This window comes from Siphateles boraxobius, unplaced genomic scaffold (assembly GCF_051911475.1).
Source record: "Siphateles boraxobius isolate OS27281-9 unplaced genomic scaffold, OSU_SipBor_1 68, whole genome shotgun sequence".
In the NCBI taxonomy this organism is placed as follows: Eukaryota; Metazoa; Chordata; class Actinopteri; order Cypriniformes; family Leuciscidae; genus Siphateles; species Siphateles boraxobius.
In genome coordinates, this window is record NW_027509195.1 from 2809293 (window position 1) to 2835457 (window position 26165).

Here is a 26165-nt window from a genome sequence, read left to right on the forward strand (position 1 = left end):
GTCACTATGCTGTTAGATTTACATCTTCTGAAAGAAATGACTCCTCATATAGTCAATGATTCTTAATGTCCCCCTCCAATAAGCCTAACCTTTCATAATATATATTTTTATTTTAAAGAGTGTATCTGTATACTATCCATCCATTATCCGTCTATCTTATTTGCTGTATCATCATCACACCTGTTTGATATTCCACTGATGTATTGGTTTTATTTAAGGGATGTCAATGAAAGGGTCAAGATAACAAAAACAACAATATTGCATATTAATAAAACAGCTGGTTTAGCTTTAATTTACGGGATGAATTATTACTGATTAGTAATCTCCCTTGTGCTGAATTATTCATGCTTTATCACGCACTGTGCTGTGAACCTCTTGCAGAGATGTCTTTTTAATAAGGCAAACACATGAATTTTGCTGGGGCAATTTTACTTGAACCGTTAGCAAATTAACATGTCAAATGAACATGTATTCAGGATTCAGGCTTTCATGTGAAAATGAGAGCGAGAGAAGAAACCAGAGAGTTTCTATAGAAACCGATTTCAAAGACAAGGGGGACCACCAAACTGCTGTTCTAATAGAATGCTGGTATTGTTACGTCGTCTTGTCAGATGGGTAAAGAATGAAGAAAATTGCAAAAAAAGGCTGTTTTAGATGGATCTAAGCTCTAATGAAACACAGCACAGTTGTTCCCACACATATCATGCATCTCTAATGCTCGCCCAATAAATCAATTCCCCATTAACCACGAGCACAGTTCATCTAGAGAGTGTGGAGATAAGATAAGAAGCTTGCGCTTTACTCTCATAGTGGCAAAGACTGGAGTAAATCATTATTTTCTGTCGTAAAAAATATTATGTAATTCGACTTTTTATAAAATTATACACTACCGTTAAAAAGTTTGAAGTTGGTAGGATTTTTTACATCTCTTATGTTCACAAATAATCAGTAAAAACAGTATTATTGTGAAATATTATTAAAATTTAAAATAACTATTTTCTATTTTAATATATTTTAAAATGTAATTTGTCTCTGTGATGTATCATCATTACTCCAGTCTTCAGTGTCACACGATCCTTAAGAAATCACTCTAATATGCTGAATTGATGCTCAAGAAACATTTCTGATTTTTATTAATGTTGAAAACAGTTGTGCTGCTTAATATTTTGTGGAAACTGTGATAATTGTTTTTTTCAGGATTCTTTGATAAATAGAATGTTCAAAAGACTTTTATATCAAACTTTTATAACAATGTAAAAGTCCTTAAATCAATTTAATGCATCCTTTCAACTTAAATGTCCCAGCATACCTTTCACCACTAGTGTGCCCGCACTGCTTGCCACTCCAAACTGGTTTCTCGCCACACAAGTGTAAAGACCTGCGTCTAGTTTGGTGATGTTGGATATCCGGAGACTGCCATTATCCAGCACGGAGACTCTAGACAACAAAGTGACATGGTGAAAGCCTTGCAACTCCATTCATACAGTATATAAAAAACGGTTATTATATTACACTGAAGATCAATGAACTTTAGTCTGGACACACAGATCAATAGGCGATAGGACGCAAATAATAAGACATCATTAAACAATTATACATGACATTTACGATTTTAAATTCACATGTTAGATCATTTTATTTATAATTTGTATTATAAATTTACATTATATTATAAAATAATCTGTATGTACTGTATATTTTACTACTGTATCTTAGATTATTGGGTATTTGTGTTTTTATAATCATGTGAAATGAAACATTGAAAAGCCAAACACATTTGCTCTGCTAAAACATCTCTGATATATTCACTTTCAAGCTCTTTCCTCAAAGGATTCTTCAGTAGTTTATTCAGCTACTTTCACTACCAAGGCTTTCCACATCACATACCAACATTGTTTTGGTGATTCTGTCACTATTTAATCACCTTCATGTCATTCCAAACCTGTATTATTATACTTTCTTTATTCTGTGAAACACAAAAGGTGAACAGCTTTTTGACTGGAACGGCCAAGCTCAAAAAAGCACCATAAAAGAATCATAAAATTGAAAAACAGACTGATTTTGCCTCCCAAAATACAGATTTAAGCTTAATAAAATCTACACTACATGTTCTGCTATAATTAGCTTTTATTCATAGTAGTGCATGGGGCCAAAGCAATGAAAAATAGCGAAGAGACTTAGCACGGGATGTGCTTCATTTACACCGTGACCTTTCACTATGCAGTGGTCTTCTTCACAGCAGAAGAAGACAAATCTGCTCCCACCACCAAAGCAAACTTTTTTTATGAACATGCCAATGTTTGCCATGTCAAGAGTTCAGTAAGTAGAATTTTTGAAATAGAATCATGTTGACATGAGAGCTTCATTTCATGTATTATCTTCAATGGTTTTACTCTAGCTGAGGCCAAAATTACTCTTCCATCAAGCAGATGATAACGTGTAACTTTTATTGCTAAAAGAAGCAGTAATAAATCGCATTTGCACTGCAGGTCTTAATGCCCAATTCCTATCTGTTGACTATAGCCGCGTTTCCACCCAAATTACCTGGAACACTTTGTCCCAGGAACTTTTTTACAAGGAACTTTTTCCCCCCAGACCTGTTGCTGTCTGGGTTTCCATCACAGTCTAAAGTACCATGAAGATTAGGCAAATTTGACCGGTGACGTAGGACTGCGCGCTACTTTCAAGTTCCCGCTGGATTTTGTCCTCTGCATTTATATGAGCAATAAAGCCTGAACAAATAAATAAATAAAGCCTTAATAAAGCCTGAACCTTGTCGTCGGTCCATTGGTCATATTTTTAAACTCCATTTTTGATTAAAATAGCAAACAATTCTTACTGCACACACCGCAACAGACTTTTAAAAATGTTTGTTGAAATGAAATGCTGACTGGTCAAGTAATTAGCATGTCCAAAGCCCAAGTCTGGCGTTGAAAGTTCCTGAACTTTGAAAAGTACGGTGGCCGAGAGAGCTCAACGTGCTGCAACTAAAGAAAACGCATGCAAATAGTAAAAAACGCATGTAAGTAGAAAAAAACGCATGCAAATAGAATAAAACCCCATGCAAATGGAAAAAAACAACTGCAAATTAAAAAAAACATCTTCATCAGTTTCACAACACGCGTCTGCTCCAAATACTCACAACACAACCAAATACAGAAACGCATTACAAATTTTCACAACACAACCAAATACAGAAACGCACTGCAAATAACACAGAACACAACGGAAATGTTTCTGGGGGAACCAAATAAGTGACGAACCCGGCTGGGACGTGCATACAGCTCAAAATTCTACTTTATTTTATTGCTCATGAGCATCCCTATTCCTTACTCCCTTCGAAGGGCAGACGGCAGAGCTCTTCAAGTGGACTTTGGAGTGAGCTTGGCACTAGTGTGTCATTATGTAGCCATTTGGAACGCACTTGATGGAGGAAGCAACGAAAGACAAGTCATTTCCTCATTATGTTCACATGGGATGTTCCCATGACAACGCAACACAGTGTCCATCAGCTGAATAGCTGTTCTGACGACAGAGATATAATGCTGTTAACATAACGGTTGCAAATAAATGTATTTTTTTTTTTACTTTACAATTTTTTTAAAATATGCGTTATATCTGTGTCAGTGTCTCAACTTTACCCTACATTACCTAACATTTCTTATGAAACATTTCTTTATGAAAATTTAAACATAACATGAAACAATTTTTACAGTGTAACTGATGTATAGATTAATATCTTTCCTTCATGTTCTTCTTCTCTATCTTTTTTATTTATTTATTTAGTTTAGTTTTCAGCTCATTGCTCTTTTCTCATTTGTATTCTGATGTCATTGAACATATTGTTAATACATTTTGTATATGTTATACAAGTTGTATATCATAAAAATGTAATCTGTATGTTTTGCGAAAAAAAACAAACAAAGTTAAAATAAATAAATATAAATAAAGTAGAATTTTGAGCTGTATGACTTCCAGCCGGGTTCGTCACTTATTTGGTTCCCCCGGAAACATTTCCGTTGTGTTCTATGTTATTTGCAGTGCGTTTCTGTATTTGGTTGTGTTGTGAACTTTTGCAGCGTGTTTCTGTATTTGGTTGTGTTGTGAGTACTTGGAGCACATGCGTGTTGTGAAACTTCAATGCATAGAGGCGCCTCGTAGAGGGGGCTCTAGCGGAAGAGATGGTGTCTACCACTGGCTGTGGTAGACCACCTAGAACCTCTGCATCCCATCCAGGGACCAGACATGGATTTTCCAGAGGTCTGGATGCGGGTGGCATAGAGTGCCCCGTCTCTGAGAAAGAAGGTCCTTCCTCAGAGGAATCGGCCAAGGAGGGGTTGTCGCGAGGAGCATGAGTTCCGTGAACCAAGTCCTGGTGGGCCAATACGGCGCCACTAGAAGGACCTGCTCCTCGTCCTCCCTGACCTTGCACAGAGTCTGTGCAAGAAGGCTCACTGGGGGAAACGCATACTTGCGCAGGTCCCGGGGCCAGCGGTCTAATATGTAACAGACCGAGCGGCGTTACTGCGGCTGCCATATGCCCCAGGAGCCTCGGAAATTTTTTCAGTGGAACTGCTGTCCTGCCTCGAAAAGACCTGAGGCAGGTGAGCACTGACTGGACGCGTTCCTCCGTGAGGCACGCAGTCTGGGCGACCGAGTCCAGCTCCATACCGAGATAAGAGATCCTCTGCACGGGGCAAAGTTTGCTCTTGTCCCAGTTGACCTGAAGCCCCAACCGGCTGAGGTGCCGAAGCACCATGTCCCTGTGATCGCACAACACATCTCGCGATTGAGCTAAAATGAGCCAGTCGTCGAGATAGTTGAGAATGCGAATGCCTTGTTCTCTCATGGGAACAATGGCCGCCTCTGCAACTTTCTTGAAGACACGAGGCGACAGGGCCAGCCCGAAGGGTAGGACTTTGTACTGATATGCTCGATCCTCGAAAGCAAACTGTAGAAACGGTCTGTGTCGAGGAAGAATCGAGACGTGAAAACGCGTCCTTCAGGTCGATCGCTGCAAACCAATCCTGGGGACGGATGCACTCGAAAATGCGCTTCTGCGTGAGCATTTTGAACGGGAGTTTGTGCAGGGCCCGATTCAAAACTCGCAGGTCCAGGATTGGCCATAACCCACCGCCTTTCTTGGGTACAATGAAGTAGGGGCTGTAAAACCCAAACCTCATATCGGCAGGAGGGACCGGCTCGATCGCATCCTTCGCCAACAGGACATCGATCTCTTTCCGCAAAACAGGGGCATCCACTGACCGCACACGGATAGAGTGGACGCCCCGGAACTTGGGAGGCCGGTGTGCAAACTGAATTGCATAGCCGAACCGAATGGTGCGAATGAGCCATCGGGACGGACCCAGAAGCGCTAGCCAGGCTTCCAGATACCGTCCCAACGAACCCACCAGGACCACCGGCGTACCCGCGGAGGGGCAGCGAGGTGGAAGACAGGGACCCGGCTCTGGTGGCATTGTAGCGACTGGGAGCGGGGTCTGGGTGTGCTTGACACCAACCTGCTTCCACCGAGGGGCAGACGGCAGAGAAGGCTCGTGGGCATTCTGCTGCGGACTGCCCGGTGGCGAGGGGAGGGGGAGAGACGAGGAACGAGGCCCTGCCTCCTCGTGTGCTGGTCTCTGCGCCCTCCGGCCCCAGCCACAGACCGGAGTATCCGCAAACTGGGAAGAGGGGAACGGCAGTTTAACCGTTCGGGGGCGGCACACGCCCGGCACACGTGCCGACCAGTCTTCGGCCGTGGATGACCTGGAGGAGGAAGAAGAAACTGCTCTTTTTTTAAAAATGTGGGTACCGCTGATCGAGTGGCCAGCGGCGGAAAAGAAACAAAACTGAAAGAAAGATTTTCCGCCCGGCCCTCCCCCAGGGGAAGGAGGAGTGCAGGGGCACCCTCCCGAAGAGCAGCATCCGGATCCACCACCAGGTCGCCCGTCTCAGGGACGCTTCCCACCCTTCCTTTTACGGGTGGGAACCTTATGAGCGGGCTTGTGACCTGACCTATGCCCTCCAGGGGTAGACTGCTGCCCTGAAGGAGGAGCGGCCGCAGGAGGGCGACCTCGGCGACGCGCAGCCGGAGGCTCTACGGACACAGAGGACGGACCAGCAGCAGTCCGCCTCCTGTGCAGGACGTGCCGTATCGCCTCCGACTGCTTCTGGGCGGTGGAGAACTCTTGGGCAAAGCTCTCCACCGAGTCGCCGAAGAGGCCACCTTGGGATATGGGGAAGTTGAGAAGTTTTTTTTTCTCCGCTTCCCGCATATCCGCAAGGGTGAGCCACAGGTGGCGCTCCTGGACCACCAAGGTGGACATCGCTCGACCCAGGGAACGCGCTGTGACTTTCGGCACCCGGAGGGCGAGGTCCGTCGCCGCACGCAGCTCCTGCAACAATCCCGGGTCGAGACCACCCTCCTGCATGTCATGGAGTGCCTTGGCCTGGTGGACCTGCAGCAGCGCCATGGCATGCAGGGCGGAAGCGGCGTCTCCACACGCCATGTAGTTATCCCTGGTCAGACCAGAGAAAAACCTACAGGCGCGGGAGGGGAATGAAGGGGCACCCCGCCAGGAGGAAGCGGTCTTAGGACACAATTGCATTGCAACCGACCGCTCCACTGGAGGGATTCCCTCGTACCCGTGCACCGCTCCGCCGTCAAGAGTGGTGAGGAAGGAGGAGCGAGGTTGCCTACGCCTGGTCGCGAGGGGGGCCAGTCAAGACTTCCTCAGCTCCTCATGCACTTCAGGGAAGAATGGTACTGGAGCAGGCCGCGGGGCAACAGCACGGCCCGCTCCGAGACACCAATCATCGAGCCGCGAATGTTCGGGACCCGGTGGAGGGTTCCAGATGAGCCCGATATTCGCGGCTGCCCTTTCGAGCATAGCGGCCATCACCACACCCGAAGGGGGAAGACCCGCTGAGTCATCACCAGAAGATGACCGCTCTTCCTCTGACGCTACGATCGACATCTGATCCTCAGGCAGTGCCCCAAAGGAGACAAACCGAACCTCACCAGACGGGACGTTCTGCACGGTAACCCTCATCCGCTCACCAACAGGAATCACCGTCTGTAGAACTGAACCGGCAGACGAACTAGATCGGGGATTCTCTGAAAGGACTCCCCCATGTTTCAGGGTTCGCAGTCTCAAACGCAGCATCGCCAGAGTCATGTTCCCGCAATGAGAACATGACTCATTCACAAACGCTGCCTCAGCGTGCTTTAACTCTCTGGGGTCGAGAAACGCACCGGCGCGTTTTGCTGTTTTTTTTCCACATAGCAGCAACATAGACTTAAAATACTCCGTCATTTTTGGTCATATAAATAAAATCAATACATGATTATAAACTATAGAGGGTCTTCTTTTTTTTGTGTACACTCACATTAACATTAAAACCGTGTGCTTTTGTAAAATGAAGAAAATAAACAGGGTGTGCTTTCTGCCTCTCTGTCTCCGTTAAATTTTTTTCTGGTGCACGTCTCTAAACTTAAACAAAGCTCAGCGAATACTATTCACACAAGCACGAGCAATATATCTTTATTATCATTTAAGTTTGTACTTTTAAAATATCCCAAACACGAGAGGCAGTGTTTATGACCATCTTCCTGAGGGAGAAGTCAACCGCATCCAGAAACGCACGGGTGAAACGTCATCCTGAAAAGGACACGAAATGCCCGTGTTGCTCTTTTAGAAAAAAGAAAAAAGCTCTTTCACGTGCCGAGGCAGAGAGGGACCACCGCGGCAGACACAACGGGGAAACTGCAAGCCCGTGTGCTGCACTCACCCAATACCAGCCGTGAAAACGGCTCTTTTTTTAAAGAGGAAAAGGCCAGCAGTAGGAAGCGATGGTCGCTGAAGCGCCATCATACCAGAACAAGAGGATGATCTTTCTTATAAAGAGGACTCATTAACTTTAAATATATTTATCTTCGGCAAACACAGCAGCTCACACAGAGACACACTGGATGGCTCCGAAGCAAAAAGCATTGCGCAATGTTTACTTCCGCCTTCTATACCCGCGCTGGTAGGCGGGTCGTGGAATGCAAATCTTGAATGCCAATGTCCATTGGCTCGTTTTTAATTCTCTCGAAGCCAATTGGCTCCCTAGCGTGATCCCAATTCGTCAGGGAACTCCCCCGACGACACGTCGGAGTTCCCAGGACGAAAGGGAACTATGAATATGTTTAATCTATATTAGTTAATGCAATATCTAACCAGGGGTGGTAAAAGTACTCAAAAATTATACTCGAGTAAAAGTAAATATACCTAAATAAAAAATGACTCCAGTAAAAGTAGAAAGTCCTCCATTCAAACATCACTTGAGTAAAAGTATAAAAGTATCCGATTTAAAACGTACTTAAGTACCGAAAGTAAAAAGTAAATATTCAAACAGTAAATATAAATAATTAAACAGATCAATTGTTTTGGGAGTGATATGCAATGTTTTAATTGAACAAATTATTAGATACTGCAATTAAGAAATTGTTAGATTTGCAATCATAAGAGACAATGAAGCACCTTGCTGTCAGCTGGTATTATTACATGTTAAAAATACATGTGATTTTTATTATAATAACAACTTTATAATATCTTAATGATATAAGTAAAAATATAATAAATATATAGTGCACATTTAACAAAATACTAATTTATACTAATATTAAATATATTATAAAATACTAATTTTTCTAGCCAACTAACATGCTATGGTCATTAAATATTTTTTTTTTTTTCCTGAGGTAAATGTAACGTTATGTGACATTGTTCTCCAGCTGTTTTATTGACCTCTTTCCGCGGTTGAAAAACACTGATTTATTGATATTATGTATAAGGTATATACATTTCGGTAAGTTGTACTGTATCTTTCAACATAGGCTACCTATTATTGTTCATTTGTGTTTATTTACAATTAACTAGTAGTAAAGAGATTAACGGGACCCCATATAGCAGGCGCTAGCTATCTGTCACTTAAAAGCTCCAAAACGGTATTTATTGTTTAAATTTCGTAATAAAATTGACAGAATCTGAGAGCTGAGAATTTGTTTCAAATCAAAAGTAACCTAATCTGTCTTGTCTGTCGGTGTCAATGTCCTCTTTGCTTCGCGATTTTTCTCTGCGTGAGAAAATGGATGTGTGTCGTAAGAGCATGTGGAAAGTGTCAATTGCTTGAGTCTGAATGAGTGAGAGTTGGCAGCTCTGCAATAGACATGTTCCATAACATTAGCTGCATCAAACAGAAGATGTGCAAGATACAAGGTAAGCGTAAATCTCGGGATCATTGCTGGCCAGAGCTGCACCTTCACCTGTTTCTGCGGTCATCTTCCACAATGGCGAACTGACTGATATGTGAGCGTATGCTAGCAAAGAGCTTGCGCATTCTTTTTTCAAAATAAAACCAAGTTTTTCATTGGTTTGGAAAGCCAGTGTAATAAATACTTGGAGCAGGCATGGGGAAATGTAACGGAGTAAAAAGTAAACTTTTTCTTTAATATTGTAGTGGAGTAAGAGTAAAAGTAGATGCAAATAAAACATACTAAAGTAAAGTACAGATCCCCGAAAAAAATACTTAAGTAAAGTAACGAAGTATTTCTACTTCGTTACTTAACACCACTGTATCTAACATGAAATAACAACAAACAATACTTTTTCTTTTTAATTCATTATGAACAAACATAAATTACCAATATTTATAAATAAACATTAACCTAGATTTCAAAAGGCTGTAAAATGTGTTGTTTTTGTCAATATAACTAATGCACTGACTAGTGACTAATGTCAACAAATTGAGCCTCACTGTAAAGTGTTACCAGCAATTTCACTGCAATGCATTTTTAATATCTGTCAGCCGAAGAGACAGGATCTTGAAGAAAAGTGAAAAAAAGTAAAATTATGCATGAATACATTTGTGCAACTTTTCCTTATTTATGCACAAACGTGAAAAGGTGGAAACTGGCTACAATCATATTTGCATAGTACAGTCAGCAGATTTCTAACAAGTACTACATACATAAGCCAAATTGGGCATAAAGAAATGAAAGCAACATTTTCCCTTCCCGCATGATCATTATAGAAGAAGCCTGAAAAGCTGATAAGCTCTCTCTCTCTCTCTCTCTCTCTCTCTCTCTCTCTCTCTCTCTCTCTCTCTCTCTCTCTCTCTCTCTCTCTCTCTCTCTCTCTCTCTCTCTCTCTCTCTCTCTCTCTCTCTCTCTCTCTCTCTCTCTCTCTCTCTCTCTCTCTCTCTCTCTCTCTCTCTCTCACACACAAACACATTCCCAGTGGAGCAGCAGTGTTTAATGAGAGAGCCTGTTCTTCAGAGCTCTGCATTGTGGGTGGATGTTAGCACAAGGCTGATGGACAGTGATGGCTACTAATGATTTTCTTACAGCGGCTCCAGACTCAAGAGTTCACAGGTACTCTCTCCATGGAGAGAGACAGCGCAATACTGCTTTATTCCTCAATGGATTGATCTAAAGTGTATGCTAATGAGAATTCTGTGATGCACTGCCTAACATTCAAACTTCAGTCATTGATCTGGAGGCATTACAGTATCTCGGAGGAGGTTCCCAGCTGTCGTTTACATGCACATTATATGCTTAATAAGCCGACAATGAATGTGGTCATGTAAACGCGAAAACCCGTTTTCATTTTTTTTAATAGGCTTATTTTGTACTGTCGGCTTATTGAAGTGCGCAGGTGTGATATATGACAGGAAAGCATCCTTCCAGCGGATTTACGCACAGCCCGACATATTTAAATGTATTCAAATGTTTGGGATCTGTAAGATTTTGCAATGTTTTTGAAAGAAGTCTCTTGCTCTCCAAGGCTGCATTTATTTGATCCACAATACAGTGAAAAATTATAGTATTTTGAAATATTACTACAGTTTAAAATAACTGTTTTCTAAGATAATGTATTTTAAAATGTAATTTATTCCTGTGATGCAAAGCTGAATTTTCAGCATCATTACTCCAGTCTTCAGTGTCGCATGATCCTTAAGATTCCAATATGCTGATTTGATGCTTAAGAAACCTTTATTATTATGTTAAAAACATTTGTGCTGCTTAATAGTTTTGTGGAAACCATGATAAAGAAAATGTCAGGATAATTTTATTAATAGAAAGTTCAAAAGAACAGTTTTTATTTTGAAACACAGATTATTTTTCTTTACTGTAACTTTTGATTAATTCCATGCATCACTAACATTAATTTCTTTCAAAAACAAATATTGACCCCCAAACCATTGAATGGACATCTGTCTTTATATGTCATTGTGTTTTAATTTATACATAAATTCATACATAAATGGCTGACAAATTTCAGATTATTTCAAATAAAATAACAATTATAACGTTTTTTAGAATGATATTTTGGTAACACAATGCTTTAAAAAAAGTGATGCTTTTATTGTTATTTCACTGTTCATAATTCATAATTATTATTTCCTTACAGACTGCCACTGACTTGCTACATTGGATAATTACTACATTGGACTTAGATTTAATGTTGGATAACAACATTTGGAAGACTGAATTTTCTACTAAATTCAAATAGTTTATAAAACAGCTTCAACGATCAGAGCTTGGTTGATTGTTCATGCACTTTTGATGTTATTCTGTGCCGTGAAAAAGGTTTTTTTTTTTCTTTTAAGATGAAGTATATGCAAATGCAGCAGCTGTTGTGTTGAGATGGTTTGATGTGAATAACCTTTGATCAGTAACAACCCTCCGCCTGACCTGAATCATATTGCTCTGTCTGTATCACTTTAATAAACAGGTTCTTGGCAGACAAAGGGAAATGGGTTGGTAAAAATACCTGTGGCTCTCTCGCAAGGCTTCTTCGCCCTTCCTCCAGGAGATCATCCCGTGTGGAGACATGCGAGGCCTGCACTCAATCAAAACATCTCCACCCTGCCGAGCCAATGTCTGTGCCTTTAGCACACTGTTGGAGAAATCTGGTGCCACTGCTGATGTGAAAAGGAAAACAATCTTACAAAACTGACAGAGAAAAAGAAAGACAGAATGACTCCTAAAATGTTTTAAAAAGCACGTACAATGTCTGCATTACAAAGGAATATATCAAAAAAATGTCAGTTGTTTTGAAGAGAAACAGCTCAAGAACAGTGACCAAACAAAATATGTCATATTTTCTAGACATGTTACAAAATGTGGCTCGGAATATACAGAAATAATATTTTTCTAATATTATTTATATTGTTGTATCATTATTTCTAAAAAAAAAAAAAAAATAATAATAAAATATGTTGTCAAAAAATTATTAGCAATAATTTGATTCTTCTAATGAGGCTTTTTCCCTTCATTACAACAATCGGACAGTTGTATTGCTCTGAGATTTTTACCTATTCACTTCCCCCAAAATAATATCAAACTTTAATTTAGCAATTGAAATACGCTCATCATAGAAGACGTGTATTCAAGTCACAGTAGTACGAAGAGTATTTTTAATGTACATTACCATTCAAAAGGTTGGGGTCGGTTAGTTTTTTTTAAAAGAAGTCTTGGTAACAATTTACAGTATTTTAAGGTGACGTAGTTACACGTTACATATACAGGTCCTTCTCAAAAAATTAGCATATTGTGATAAAGTTCATTATTTTCCATAATGTAATGATAAAAATTAAACTTTCATATATTTTAGATTAATTGCACACCAACTGAAATATTTCAGGTCTTTTATTGTTTTAATACTGATGATTTTGGCATACAGCTCATGAAAACGTCTCAGGTTACGACTGTAACCTATGTTCCCTGAGAACAGGGAACGAGACAATACGTCAACGACGCTATGGGGAACGCCTCAGGCGTGACAGGTGTCTGAAATCACTATCAAATCACGTCAATCATATTGACCGGCGACAGCCCGTGAATCATTAGCGTGAATGATTAACGTGCGACCTGGAAGTATAAAAGGGCGCCTTGCAAACATGACAAATCACCTTATCGTCTGAAGGGACTGTACGGTAGGCAAGCACCGCGGCATGGCAGGGAGACGTATTGTCTCGTTCCCTGTTCTCAGGGAACATAGGTTACAGTCGTAACCTGAGACGTTCCCTTTCGAAGGGAACTCAACAATACGTCAACGACGCTATGGGGAACGATATACCAACGCCGCCATGCTAAGGGGAGTGCATGCCAAGTGGCAGTGACAACTGTCAGAACCAGCAACTTCAAATGAAACGCTAGAACCACTCACCCTCAGGTCACACTGGGCTGTCAGTGACAGCATTCCCTACGGTCATAGCCCAAGCTACAGCCTCACAGAAACACCTTCATAAACATGGTTAAATGAAAGGTCTACCTGGGCCGGCTCCGGGCCTGGAACCTCAGCTTCCAATTAGAAGGGGTCCCTTCTAGGGAATGTGGCTAGGGAACCCAAGGGAACCCCAGCCAGTCACTATTCAGGGGAACGTACTCACCCCGAAATGCCACCAGGACGGCCTGACCTGGCGCCAGTACATAGACACTTAGTCAGGCCAAATCCTGTCTGTCTGAAGACAGAGCCTCTGGACAAATGCCTTAAGTAAGGCATCCAACCCGAGGGACTGCGAAGCTGGCAGCGAACCACTCGGCCCGGATCTCAGAGACGGGATATCCCGGAGAGTATGACTCAGCATAGTGCTTTCCGACCCTTGCTAGCGAGGGGAGTTTCTCTACTCGATCCACGGATCAACCCAGTGTCTGTGTTTCAAAACACTGAGGAGGCATGTGAAGGCCTAAGGGCTGATCTAACTGGGAGGCCTCACGAGAGGCCTACGACCGTCTGACCAGACTCAGGAAGCCGCATGCTCATAGAGACCCTCGTGAGGGGAGCACAAGGTCTGCCTGGTAGGCAAACCAGGCTGTAGGCAGAAAAGGTTCCGGGAGGGAACCTTTAGCAGAGAATGAACACTTTAGCGAGCCAGGGCGCAAGCTCGCCTTCAGCAGCTGCCTATTAAGGCTAGCTGAAACTGATAGCAAGAGACCACTAGCTTCATAAACCCAGCACCACTAGGGAGCGTTACAGGGAGGCCCGGAGAGGCCTACTACCTGATCCTTTAGGGAGGCACGTGAGGCCTACTACCTGATAACCACAGTACGTGGGAACTCACCTTCAGGGAGGCCCGGTGAGGCCTGCTACCCTACGACCACAGTATGTGGGGAGCTCACCTTCAGGGAGGCCTGGAGAGGCCTACTACCTGGTAACCACAAACTGTGGGAACTCACCTTCAGGGAGGCCTGGTGAGGCCTACTACCTGACCGTTCTCAATCAAGGAGGCCTGGAGGAGCCTACTACCTGATAACCCCAGTATGTGAGATGCTCACCTTCAGAGAGGCCAAGAGAGGCCTACTACCTGATAACCACAGTACGTGGGAACTCCTCCTTCAGGGAGGCCCAGTGAGGCCTGCTACCTTACAACCACAGTATGTGGGGAGCTCACCTTCAGGGAGGCCTGGTGAGGCCTACTACCTGATAATCACAGTATGTGGGAACTCACCTTCAGGGAGGCCTGGTGAGGCCTACTACCTGACAGCCAAAATATTTGGGAGCCCACATCCAGGGAGGCCCAGAGAGGCCTACTACCTGATAGCCAACGTAAGTGGGAATTCGCCTTCAGGGCGGCCGGGTGAGGCCTACTACCTGATAACCATCTTAAGTGGGAATTCACCTTCAGGGAGGCCTGAGTGGCCTACTACCTGATAACCACTGGTAGCTTTGAGCACTGAGTCCGGGTGAAAGTATAAGGTGGCCTGCTAAGGCCAGCCAGCTGGGGACTCGCCTATCAGGGAGGCCTGGTCGGGCCTACTAGCTAATAGCAAGTCATATTCTGCCATAAAGTACACTGTTGGAAACCATACTACACAGCATAATTCACTAATGGGCTTCCAGTAGCGCTATAAGGTATGTCCCACAATGTTGGGACTCACCTCCGAGGAGGCCTGTTTAAGGCCTACTACCCATCAGTGAGTCAACTGCCCGAACCACCAAGGCCAACCACGTAAAGTGAGCTGGCCTACAGTGCCCTCTGGGGGGCTGTCCAATCAAGGAGGCCTGCTGAGGCCTACTACCTAATGGCGCAGCCTTCGTTGGCAGAAAAACTGTTTACACAGCGCCTACAGCATCCTGGTGCCTAATCACATTGCCCATGGCAGTGTACTCCGCAAGAAAGCTAGCACCCTTAAAACAAGGGGAGTACAACATACGCCACTCTGCCTCAACGGAGGCCCCAGTTAGCCAGGGGCCTACCATCTATGCATGGGCGTCAGCTCAGGGCAATGCTCTGGCTTCAGGGGAGCGTACTTCGACCAAAGAAGAAGTGAAGCTTACTTCATACTCGACCCGAGCCATAGTGGTGCGAGGTGGGATAAAACAGAACTGGGAGTGAAATGCTCAGACCTACCCTGTATCACAGGGGAATACTCACACCTCACCCTGAGGTTACCAGGGTGCGGGCCTGCCAGCGGCTCTAGGGGTGACAGAAATGTATCTGTGCCCAACCTAGGGGAGTGGGGCTTGAATGAAAGCCAACCACCTACAACCTAGCGCTCGAGCAGTAGCTCAGCGAGGTGAGTGAAGCCTAAACTGGCGGCCTAAATCCGTAGGCCAGTTCTGCATGGCAGGGTCGGGCAGGAAACCCAGTCTTCTTCGTGAAGCGAAAGACGGCCTAACCCTGCTCAATAAAGACATATATACCAGGGAGGCCTGTTTGAGGCCTACCATGTCCTTACAAACCATCCTCAGCACCACGCTGCATTACTCTAGTCACCCCAGAATGCAGAGAAGGGGGCGGGCCTTGGCCTAACGACTCCCACGGGAGGAGGCTGTTTATACAGGGATGCTAGAAACCAACATTCACACAGTGAAGGGTCAGAGGAAGAAATGCTAAAATTTTTAGGAGAGCGCCTCTATTATCCCTGGCACAGCCTAGGCCAGCTACAGAGGCGGCCCTGGTAAGGGCCAGCCTGCAAGCATAGATCTATCTGAGGGCTCGGAGGAGCCACAGCCTTACTAAAGAATATAGTCTGTATTATTCCATACAAAGGGCTGCAGAATCGCTCAGCCTAATGAAAACCCAAACAGAGCTCAAGGGGCGACATACTCAGGAAGAAGTCAAACGGACCTGTGGGCCGGACATAAGATCTATCTGAAGCTCTAGCGTCAGTCAACACTCTAAGTAAAACAATTTCAAGAGAGAGACCAACCACTCTACCCTGAGGTGGCTAGCAGCCCGAAGGCTTTTTTTGGAACCGGATCTCAGCGGTATGTAGGTTTTTTCCTAAAAGCAGCTGAGCGCGCCTTCGCCTCCCTGAACTTCCCCAAGCCCCGCCTCCACGGCGGGGCCAAAGAGTTCAGAGGGCGAAACCGACGAATCGAGGAGAAAGGCCTTCTCCTTCTCTTCAACGTCGGCCAGGTTTAACCAAAGCTGTCTCTCCGTGGCCACCATCGCCGCCATCGACCGACTGATCGTGGCAGCAGTTTGTTTGGTGGCCCGGAGCGCAAGAGCCGTGGTTCGGCGCGGCTCAGTAACTGCCTTAGGGGACAACCCTGCCCCCTGGTCGAGATCCTGCAGCAGGTCGGCCCGGTATGCCTGCAGCACCGCCATGGTGTGCAGGGAAGCACCAGCCTGAACTGCTGCCGTGTATGCTCTGCCATTCAAACGCGCTGTTGTCTTTAGCGGTTTGGATGGCAGAGTTGGAGCTCTCAGTGTCGACGCCTGCCCAGATACGAGATAGTTTGCAAACGACTCGTCAAATGGGCGGCATCGACACATACCCATGCTCTGCGATCCCATCAACATCAGCGAAATTAACCCGCTGATGTCAGTGAATACGGGCAGAGCATGGGCTCTTCCATGCCCTCTCGATCTCCGTGTGAAGATCAGGAAGGAATGGAAGGCTCACCTGAGCTGGTGGTGTATGGCCGGGGAGAAACCGATCGCCGAGCCTACCGCGAGCGGTCTCTCCTCTAGCGCGTTGCCATGGCAGCTACAGCCTGTTGGCGGCGCGCTCCACAACATCCACCAGACCTGCATACACGGGGCAGGGTGGCTGAGAGGGTTCAGGATCTACCTGATTATAAACCTCCTCAGCCATCTCCTGCTCGTCCTGAAGAGCAGCAACTGCAGGAAACCGTCGGTGAAAAATCCTCGTCATCGACCTGCAGTTCGCCCTCGTCAGCCGTCGAATCATCTGAGAGGTTTACAGCACTCTCAAGATGATCGACGAGCTCTATCTGGAAGCCCATGATGCAAGTCGCCGCTCTGCCTCGGCACGAGCGGGACCATGAGAACCAGACGTTGAACCCCCTTCACTCGAGAAGAGGGCCAGACGAGAGCGAGCGTTTTAAGAGAAAAACGCTCACAGTTCACACAGAGGATTCCCTCGAGAATCTCCCGTGCGCGCTCTTCTCCCAGGCAAGAAAAGCACACTCGTGTGCTGTACATTTAATTTTCTTACCGTTTCATTGAATAGCGTTTTCAAACAGACAGTCCCTGAAGACGATGAGATGATTTGTCATGTTTGCAAGGCGCCCTTTTATACTTCCAGGTCGCACGTTAATCATTCACGCTAATGATTCACGGGCTGTCGCCGGTCAATATGATTGACGTGATTTGATAGTGATTTCAGACACCTGTCACGCCTGAGGCGTTCCCCATAGCGTCGTTGACGTATTGTTGAGTTCCCTTCGAAAGGGAACCCAAAAATCCTATCTCAAAAAATTAGCATATGATGAAAAGGGTCTCTAAACAAGCTATTAACCGAATCATCTGAATCAACTAATTAACTCTAAACACCTGCAAAAGATTCCTGAGGCTTTTAAAAACTCCCAGCCTGTTTCATTACTCAAAACCGCAATCATGGGTAAGACTGCCGACCTGACTGCTGTCCAGAAGGCCATCATTGACACCCTCAAGCAAGAGGGTAAGACAGAAAGAAATTTCTGAACAAATAGGCTGTTCCTAGAGTGCTGTATCAAGGCACCTCAGTGGGAAGTCTGTGGGAAGGAAAAGTGTGGCAAAAAACGCTGCACAACGAGAAGAGGTGACCGGACCCTGAGGAAGATTGTGGAGAAGGACCGATTCCAGACCTTGGGGGACCAGCGGAAGCAGTTGACTGAGTCTGGAGTAGAAACATCCAGAGCCACAGTGCACAGGCGTGTGCAGGAAATGGGCTACAGGTGCCGCATTCCCCAGGTCAAGCCACTTTTGAACCAGAAACAGCGGCAGAAGCGCCTGACCTGGGCTACAGAGAAGCAGCACTGGACTGTTGCTCAGTGGTCCAAAGTACTTTTTTCGGATGAAAGCAAATTTTGCATGTCATTCGGAAATCAAGGTGCCAGAGTCTGGAGGAAGACTGGGGAGAAGGAAATGCCAAAATGCCTGAAGTCCAGTGTCAAGTACCCACAGTCAGTGATGGTCTGGGGTGCCATGTCAGCTGCTGGTGTTGGTCCACTGTGTTTTATCAAGGGCAGGGTCAATGCAGCTAGCTATCAGGAGATTTTGGAGCACTTCATGCTTCCATCTGCTGAAAAGCTTTATGGAGATGAAGATTTCATTTTTCAGCACGACCTGGCACCTGCTCACAGTGCCAAAACCACTGGGAAATGGTTTACTGACCATGGTATTACTGTGCTCAATTGGCCTGCCAACTCTCCTGACCTGAACCCCATAGAGAATCTGTGGGATATTGTGAAGAGAAAGTTGAGAGACGCAAGACCCAACACTCTGGATGAGCTTAAGGCCGCTATCGAAGCATCCTGGGCCTCCATAACACCTCAGCAGTGCCACAGGCTGATTGCCTCCATGCCACGCCGCATTGAAGCAGTCATTTCTGCAAAAGGATTCACGAACAAGTATTGAGTGCATAACTGAACATAATTATTAATGGCTGAGCATAATTAATAGTTATAACCCTATTACATGAAGGTTGACTTTTTTTGTATTAAAAACACTTCTTTTATTGGTCGGATGAAATATGCTATTTTTTTGAGATAGGAATTTTGGGTTTTCATGAGCTGTATGCCAAAATCATCAGTATTAAAACAATAAATGACCTGAAATATTTCAGTTGGTGTGCAATGAATCTTAAATATATGAAAGTTTAATTTTTATCATTACATTATGGAAAATAATGAACTTTATCACAATATGCTAATTTTTTGAGAAGGACCTGTACTTACTATAGTAATAACAGTAAATTGTGCATAATTACAGGCATTTAAGTCTAAACTAAACTCTTACCCTACAATAAGTACAATGAGTTAAATAAAACCTCTCAATACTTATTTATGTAATTACACTGTAACGTCACATTAAAATAAAGTGTAACTAAAATCTCCTTTGCTTCCCAAGGTATCAAAAATACAGTAAAACTGTAATAATGTGAAAAATTATTTAAATGTAAAATTTAAAAATAAAAGTTTTCTATATTTGAATATATTATAAAATATAATTTATTCCAGTGATGCAAAGCTGAATTTTCAGCATCATTACTCCAGTCTTCAGTGTCACATGATCATTCAGAAATCATTCTAATATGATGATTTGCTGCTCAAGAAACATTTATTATTATTAATGATTAAAACAGTTGTGCTGCTTACAAGCTTTGCTTCTATTCTTTGATGAATAGAAATTTTAAACGAACAGCATTTATATGAAATCGAGTTGATTATAACAGCATTACAAAACTTTAAAGTCTTATAGTCTATACTGTCACTTTTGATCAATTTAATCCATTCTTGCTGACAAAAATTAGTAATTTATTTATTCAACCTGTCAAATGTCTACATCTCTATCTGGTTCCCTCTTAGCTAAATCTCACTGTCATCTCACTTTCCAGCGGCGGGTGAGGAGGATGTTTTTAATGCGATATACTCACTAAAGAGCACACTCAAGAGCTCACACTATCCCCCACACACCACTAAGTCAAACCGAGTCAAGCCAGCCAGCACAAATCTAAAGGCTCTAAAGTGCGAAGACCGTCTACCTTACATCTCCCCCAGGCAGCAATTTCAGCATACTAGACTTTCCTGCCTGTTTCGCATCCATCTGCACTCAGCGCTGACAGCATCAAAGCACCCATTGTGCTGACAAATGACAGGACTAAGGAACAGAGCACTTCTTTCGTCTGCCGAATGATAAAATGGCCTCGAACGTCAACTCCTTTAATCTTCACCGCAGAGATGGGTTTGATCATTGATCCTGTCAAAAGTTATTCTGCTCCTCATAATAGCGGGTCAACTGTTTTTAAATGCAGCGCAAAAGGGCATGGCAAGACTAATGGGTGGTGGCGTTCACTGACAATATGGTTGGAATGAGCTTATGAGGGAACGAAACCCAAGTGCTGCTACACAGCACTGCTGCTCCAAACCAAAACGAACTTCGTATTGTGCATACACAAATTTGGAAACATACTGTATAACGGCATATGTCCAACTGCATATTGGCTACATATTTCATATCACAAGAACAGTTGAGGAGTTACATCGTTAGGAACCCATGCTCATTGGAAAAATGTGCCTCTGGGCACATTTCTGGAAAAATTGACATTGCGTGTTGCATGGTTCACAACACTTCAAATTGAAATGTCCAGTGATTGGCATTTAACGTGCGTTCAGTTTTATCTGAAACAGATGAATGTGAATCTGCCAACTTTTTATTAATGTGGTTGTTGTATGTATTGCAAGTCTTTGAGCTCTTAAATTGTGACTCGTACATAGGTAGAGGCATGTTTTTCCAATGAGCCTGTGTTGATCTTTAGTTACTATGAATTTAGTGATCCTTTACCAATGGCTCTGAGTTCAGCGTTGGCAAACACCCGGCCATGACGGTTCTCAGCGATACACTGGTACATCCCAGTATCTGACAGGGTCAGACTGCTGATGGATAATGCCCCGTTCACCACCTGGACTCTGTCCTGGAAACATAACAATGCCACAATGCAACTTAAAACATAAAGGTTAATAAAAATGTTTATTTTTTAACTGTATTGGTAAATTAAACAGTCAGAGAAGTAGCTTGAGTTACATATTGAAAAACTATTCTACATTGAAATGGATTCTGAGAAATCAGTAATATACAGAATGTAATGTGGCGTTTTCCTTTTTTTTTTGCAGACGATGTTCACAATATTTAAACATAAAATATGCAACTTGTCCATGAAACAACATAAAATCGTACCCAAACTCTTTTAACAGTTTTGTGAAAAGATGCTTAAACTTTATAAAATGTCAACTTGCAACCTGTGTAACATGAGAAGGGCAGAAAGGTCATAGAGATTGAGAAAGGAGAAGGAGGCCAAGTGAGCTTAGTTTAGGAAGGATCTATATACCAAAACTTTGCTAGGAGAAGCAAGATCCGGGAGGTTGACCAGCCCTAAGGAAGTTAAGGAAGCTAGGTGGATCCAAATGGAACTTGATGATGTGACAGCATGGGCAAGAATTAGGTTCAAACCAAGGACTTCAAGAAGTATTGTGATCAGAAATGGGAAAGTGACTAGCAAGTTGCAAATTCAAGTCCAGAGAGAGGTTTTACCATCAACAGAGGAAGACCCAGTAAAAAGCCTACAGGGAAGTGGTATGGTGCCTCTCTTAATGACGGAAGTACCGTATCCAGGACAGAGAGACCAGCAGAAGAATGTCTGAGAAAGATAAAGTGTTCAGGCTTACCAGGCAAGTTCAAGACCTGGCTCTTTCAGCATGGTGAACAACCAATCTCTGTTACCTTAAATTATATATTATCTTTGTAAAAAGCTGCTTTGAAAAAATCTACATTGTTAAAAGCTCTATATAAATGAGGATGACTTGACTTGGTCTGCTACCAAGACTGGCTACTGATAATTTATTAAGTGCTCATGACGTTAGTGGAAGGATTTGAGAGGCGAATGAATACACACCTTCGCAGGTGGCTCGGAATTTCACGTCAGTAGGGCTAAACATCAGATCTGGGCTGCGTTTCCCAAAAGCATTATAACTAAGTTGATCATAGAACAACTGGCACCAATGGTCCCTACGATCAACTTAGAGCAGAGCTAATGCAGAAAAATGACCCCTGCCAAAGCATAAAATCACATAGCCTTAACTTTGGAGACTGGAGTCCTTTCGCATCTCTTTCCTGCTCTGATCATTGACGATAGTCTTCCATTACCAGCAAACTTGTATAGGTAGGGAACAAGGGAGGACAAAGTGTGTAAGTTATGTGGAAGGAAGAAGGATCATCATGATTGAAGATAGATGGAAAGATGGATGCAAAGAAGCCTCGGAGAGGAAAGTCACCAATTATCAGGGTGTTTTCCAGCAATTCAGAGACAAAAGGTGGAAGGTCTGGCTATTTCTAATTTTCGATTCGTTGCAGGAGTTTCCGTGCACAATCTGTGCGGAAGATGCTCAAAGCTTTGGGAATAGCAGAAAGGGAGATGAAGATAGCCACACATTGGTTGGAGGAGGCAGTAGAAAGAGCTTCTTGTAAGCTTTGGAATCAGTGGGTGATGGGAGGAGTTGAGCTGGAATCCAGGAGAAGATGGGAAGTAACTGGCGGTCGTTGTGGTTTAGGGTCGAAACGTCTGAAGAAAGTTGGATGCTACTTGACATCTATAGATACAAAATATATACAAAAAGGCATTATTGTTTTATTTTGCTTGAATTAATCACACAGATCAGGGTTTTTATTTAGACAGGTTAAATATTTGTTTGAAATGGGTATAAAATAAAATGTTTCATATAATATTTAATGTAACTACTCCAAGTTGACATAAATAAATATATATAAATTGCAAAAATGGTTGCAAATTTGTGTTATTTATTGTTATGTATTTCTTGCTGTACAAAGGGTCTACAATATTTTTTTGTAATGGGGAAATCATGTGGAAACAATGCGAAACACAGCCAAATATTTGTTTTACAATTAAATATCTGTTCAACAGACGTTGTTTGTTTTAAATTATTGGACACAAGGCAAAGTCATCTTTGCGAATAGGGAATACACATGTTTAGCTATAGTTCATATTAAGTAAATTTTTTTTTTTTAGTATGTCACTACAAAAAAAAAATGGAATTTGTGCCTGTAATGCTTAAAATAATTAAATTCAAAAAGAAATTCATGTAGTAGTATCCTACTATAAAATAATTGACAGATGTGAAGGGAGCAGAATGGAGGATGAATTTAATCCATGTAGCTGTGGATTTCTGCTGATGGGCGGTCTATATGTTTGTTTTTTTTTATCCTGGCCAAACTCTTACTCATAAAGCCCCTGTTATGCTGCCATTGTGCCCACTTGAGTGTGAAAATTTTGAATGGTGTATTCAGGTTGAATGAACTGAGATTTAAAGGGCTCAGATATCTGCACTCACACTGTGCGTGCAGGCACTTCAAAGTCTGATGGCATTAGCTTTATGCCACTTGAATTTCATTGTTCCAGTTCAGCATGGAAAATGGTGTAACTCTCTGCTCATTTGATCCGCTCCCACACGGGGAACCACAATCTAACCGATATCATAAAAAGAATGCTTCATATCATATGTGTGGTGTTGACTGTAGTAAACTAGAGAAGATCAGTACAGCCTCCAGCACCAAAGACAAATGGTGGCATAAATCAGCTTTATGGGGGTAATTAATTAGGGGTGACATTCCACTGAAATCAGCACTTTCCCCCTCGACGGGAGAGCGACATTTGAGTGGGCTGTGCTGCACCAGACTGATTAAGTTGCCCACCTGAATAGACATCACAAAGATTGCCCCAACATTATGGGTATTGGCTTGGCATGCCAATTATTGTTGCTGAGGTAAACATTTACACAAGCAGAGGATGATTTGCTGTGGTATCAGGGAACAAATCTAACAATAGGCTATATGTGATGCGATCTGGGAAAACCCATCGGATGTCGCGCTGGTACGTTTTCAGTAAGGCCTAAAAATAAGTCGAATGTCAGTTTTTTTTTGTCAAAATTGGGTTTTCATTAAATTATTATTCTATAACATCTTGTCTATCAACCTCTGAATATATATCTTGGCAAAATTCACTAGTTTAGTGCAGAAAAAAAGTGATTTATAATGGCAAGCTGAAAAGATTGTCTTTCTCTTTAAAGGACAATTCCGGCCAAAAATGAACCTAGGGCTAAATAACACATGGGTACCGAGTCGACCGTTCTCTGGGATGTGTTTTCATGATAATCGAATATACCCAGTTTTAACATTAGTTTTAGTTTAACCACAGATTAGCTTATAACACTACTGTATTGGGCATTGAATAAGTAAAAATAAAAAATCGCTAGTTAATACCACTAACAAGGCTCAATATAGCCCCACACTAACACGGTAGAATAATTAGGGTCTCTACCTGCAAACCGAAGCATTGAGAACTTTGTAAATGTACAGACAGTTTAATAAGTAGATACTTTATAAAGACAGTACACTTCGCGTATATAGGCAGGAGCCATCTTTGGAAAACAGTCTCAACCAGTCAAACCACGAACGCTGTGCTACGTGAGCTGAACTGTGACTATTGACCAGGATGTAGCACGGCGTTCGTGGTTCGACTGGTCGAGACTGTTTTCCAAAGATGGCTCCTGCCTATAGTGTAGATGCGGAGCGGAGCACAAGAGAACAACGGAGTCTGAAGTAGCTGCGCGCTTAAAAGATCTTGCTCGCCTCACAATTTCAAAACGGTTTTCACAGGATGAATTTTGAGTTCGTAAGCTTTCGAATGATACCTAATCTTTGATGACTAATAAAATATGTGATATGAAAAAAAAGGCAATAAAAAAAGACCGCCAATCGTCCCGCTAGCAGGACGTGACAGTTAATTAAACCTGTTTTTCTCAAAATTCTGTTACTATTATATTCCATTTTACCATAACTTTTGTTACCGACAAACGATGAAAGAAATAAAAACAGATTTGGAAAGGGCTTGAAACCGGCTTTGGATCGACACCTGTAATAGGAACAATTTTAACATTTGATGGGTTTTCCCAGATCGCATCACATATATATTTTCAAATGAATCATCTACCCAGCTAACAAAAATATGTTCTAATAGGATTTGCTAAAGTTCCTATTAGGTTATAAAAATATTATTTCTGAATTTTCTCTGAATGTTCTTTCTAAAGTTTTTTTTTTCTTGTTTATGCAAACATTAAGGAAACATTCCATTTGATCATTATTCAAACATTATCCTTTTGAATGTTCTTTCTAAAGTTTTTTTTTCTTGTTTATGCAAATGTTCAGGAAACATTCCATTTTATCATTATTCAAACATCGTTCCTGGATCCACCCACTAATGCTACAAAAACCTCAAAGAAGATAATACCCCCAGAGTCTGCGAGATCGGGGGCGGAAGATGACCCATCACTGACGTGTCTTACGGTGACAGACCATAGAACGAAATTGACATTGAATAGAACAACCAGCACTGCAACGGATGGACCATAAACATTGGCAGGACAAGAGCTGCAGAACTGCATCTGTGGCTGGTCAAAACTAACAAAACAGAGGGGCCATCAAGGCTTAAAGAAATGCCTCACCAAGCTCAGCAAGGGGTCTCGCATTGACAAATACTTCTTAAGGAGTCGGCCAAATCAGTCGAGTGAAGCCCGGAGGCAGGAGAGCCCCCATTGTCCTCAGGGTATCAGAACCTCAGATGAATCAGAATCAGAATCAGAATCAGAAAGAGCTTTATTGCCAAGTGTGCTTGCACACACAAGGAATTTGTTTTGGTACTGAGGCTTCCAGTGGACTATACAAATACAAATACAACATGAAACATGAAACATAATACTACAAATTATAAGAATAAAAATAAATAAAAATATAAATATAAATATATGAGAATAAAACTATCACAGTTTGGTTTAGTCAGAATAGACATTTTCAGATTTACAGATTATGAACCTATTTACAGTGTTTTGAATATTATAAATAAATAAATCTACATATAAGTATCACCTGAGTTGTAGGATATTGCACTAAACAGTGGGAGTATTGCACTTACAGGCATATGCCTTGGGAGGAGTGTTAACTGTTTAGGAGGGAAATGGCCTGTGGGAAGAAACTGTTCCTGTGCCGAGATGTTCTTGTGGCCAGTGATCTGAGTCTCCGTCTTCTCCGTCTCCGTCAGAGTACAGGTCCTGGAGGGATGGCAGGGGGGCACCAATGATCCTCTCCGCAGTCCG

At 42.8% G+C, this 26165-nt stretch overlaps 1 protein-coding gene and 1 long non-coding RNA gene across 5 annotated transcripts in view; both read right to left on the minus strand.

Annotated features, from left to right (window-relative positions):
• Positions 1–26165, minus strand: part of cntn3a.1 (contactin 3a, tandem duplicate 1) — a 106639-nt gene that overhangs the window by 8956 nt on the left and 71518 nt on the right. For 3 of the 4 annotated variants that reach the window (XM_077214090.1, XM_077214091.1, XM_077214089.1), the window contains exons 10-12: positions 20788–20917; positions 11820–11970; positions 1310–1437 (exon numbers count right to left, since the gene is read on the minus strand). In XM_077214090.1, the coding sequence (XP_077070205.1) occupies positions 1310–1437; positions 11820–11970; positions 20788–20917 (409 nt within the window). The remainder of the gene's footprint in view (positions 1–1309; positions 1438–11819; positions 11971–20787; positions 20918–26165) is intronic. The other variant, XM_077214092.1, reaches the window with a different exon arrangement.
• On the minus strand, positions 16989–17400 carry LOC143722675 (uncharacterized). Its single transcript, XR_013196967.1, has 2 exons — positions 17160–17400; positions 16989–17121 (listed from the first exon to the last, which is right to left on the minus strand). It is a non-coding gene; the product is annotated as an uncharacterized LOC143722675 (long non-coding RNA).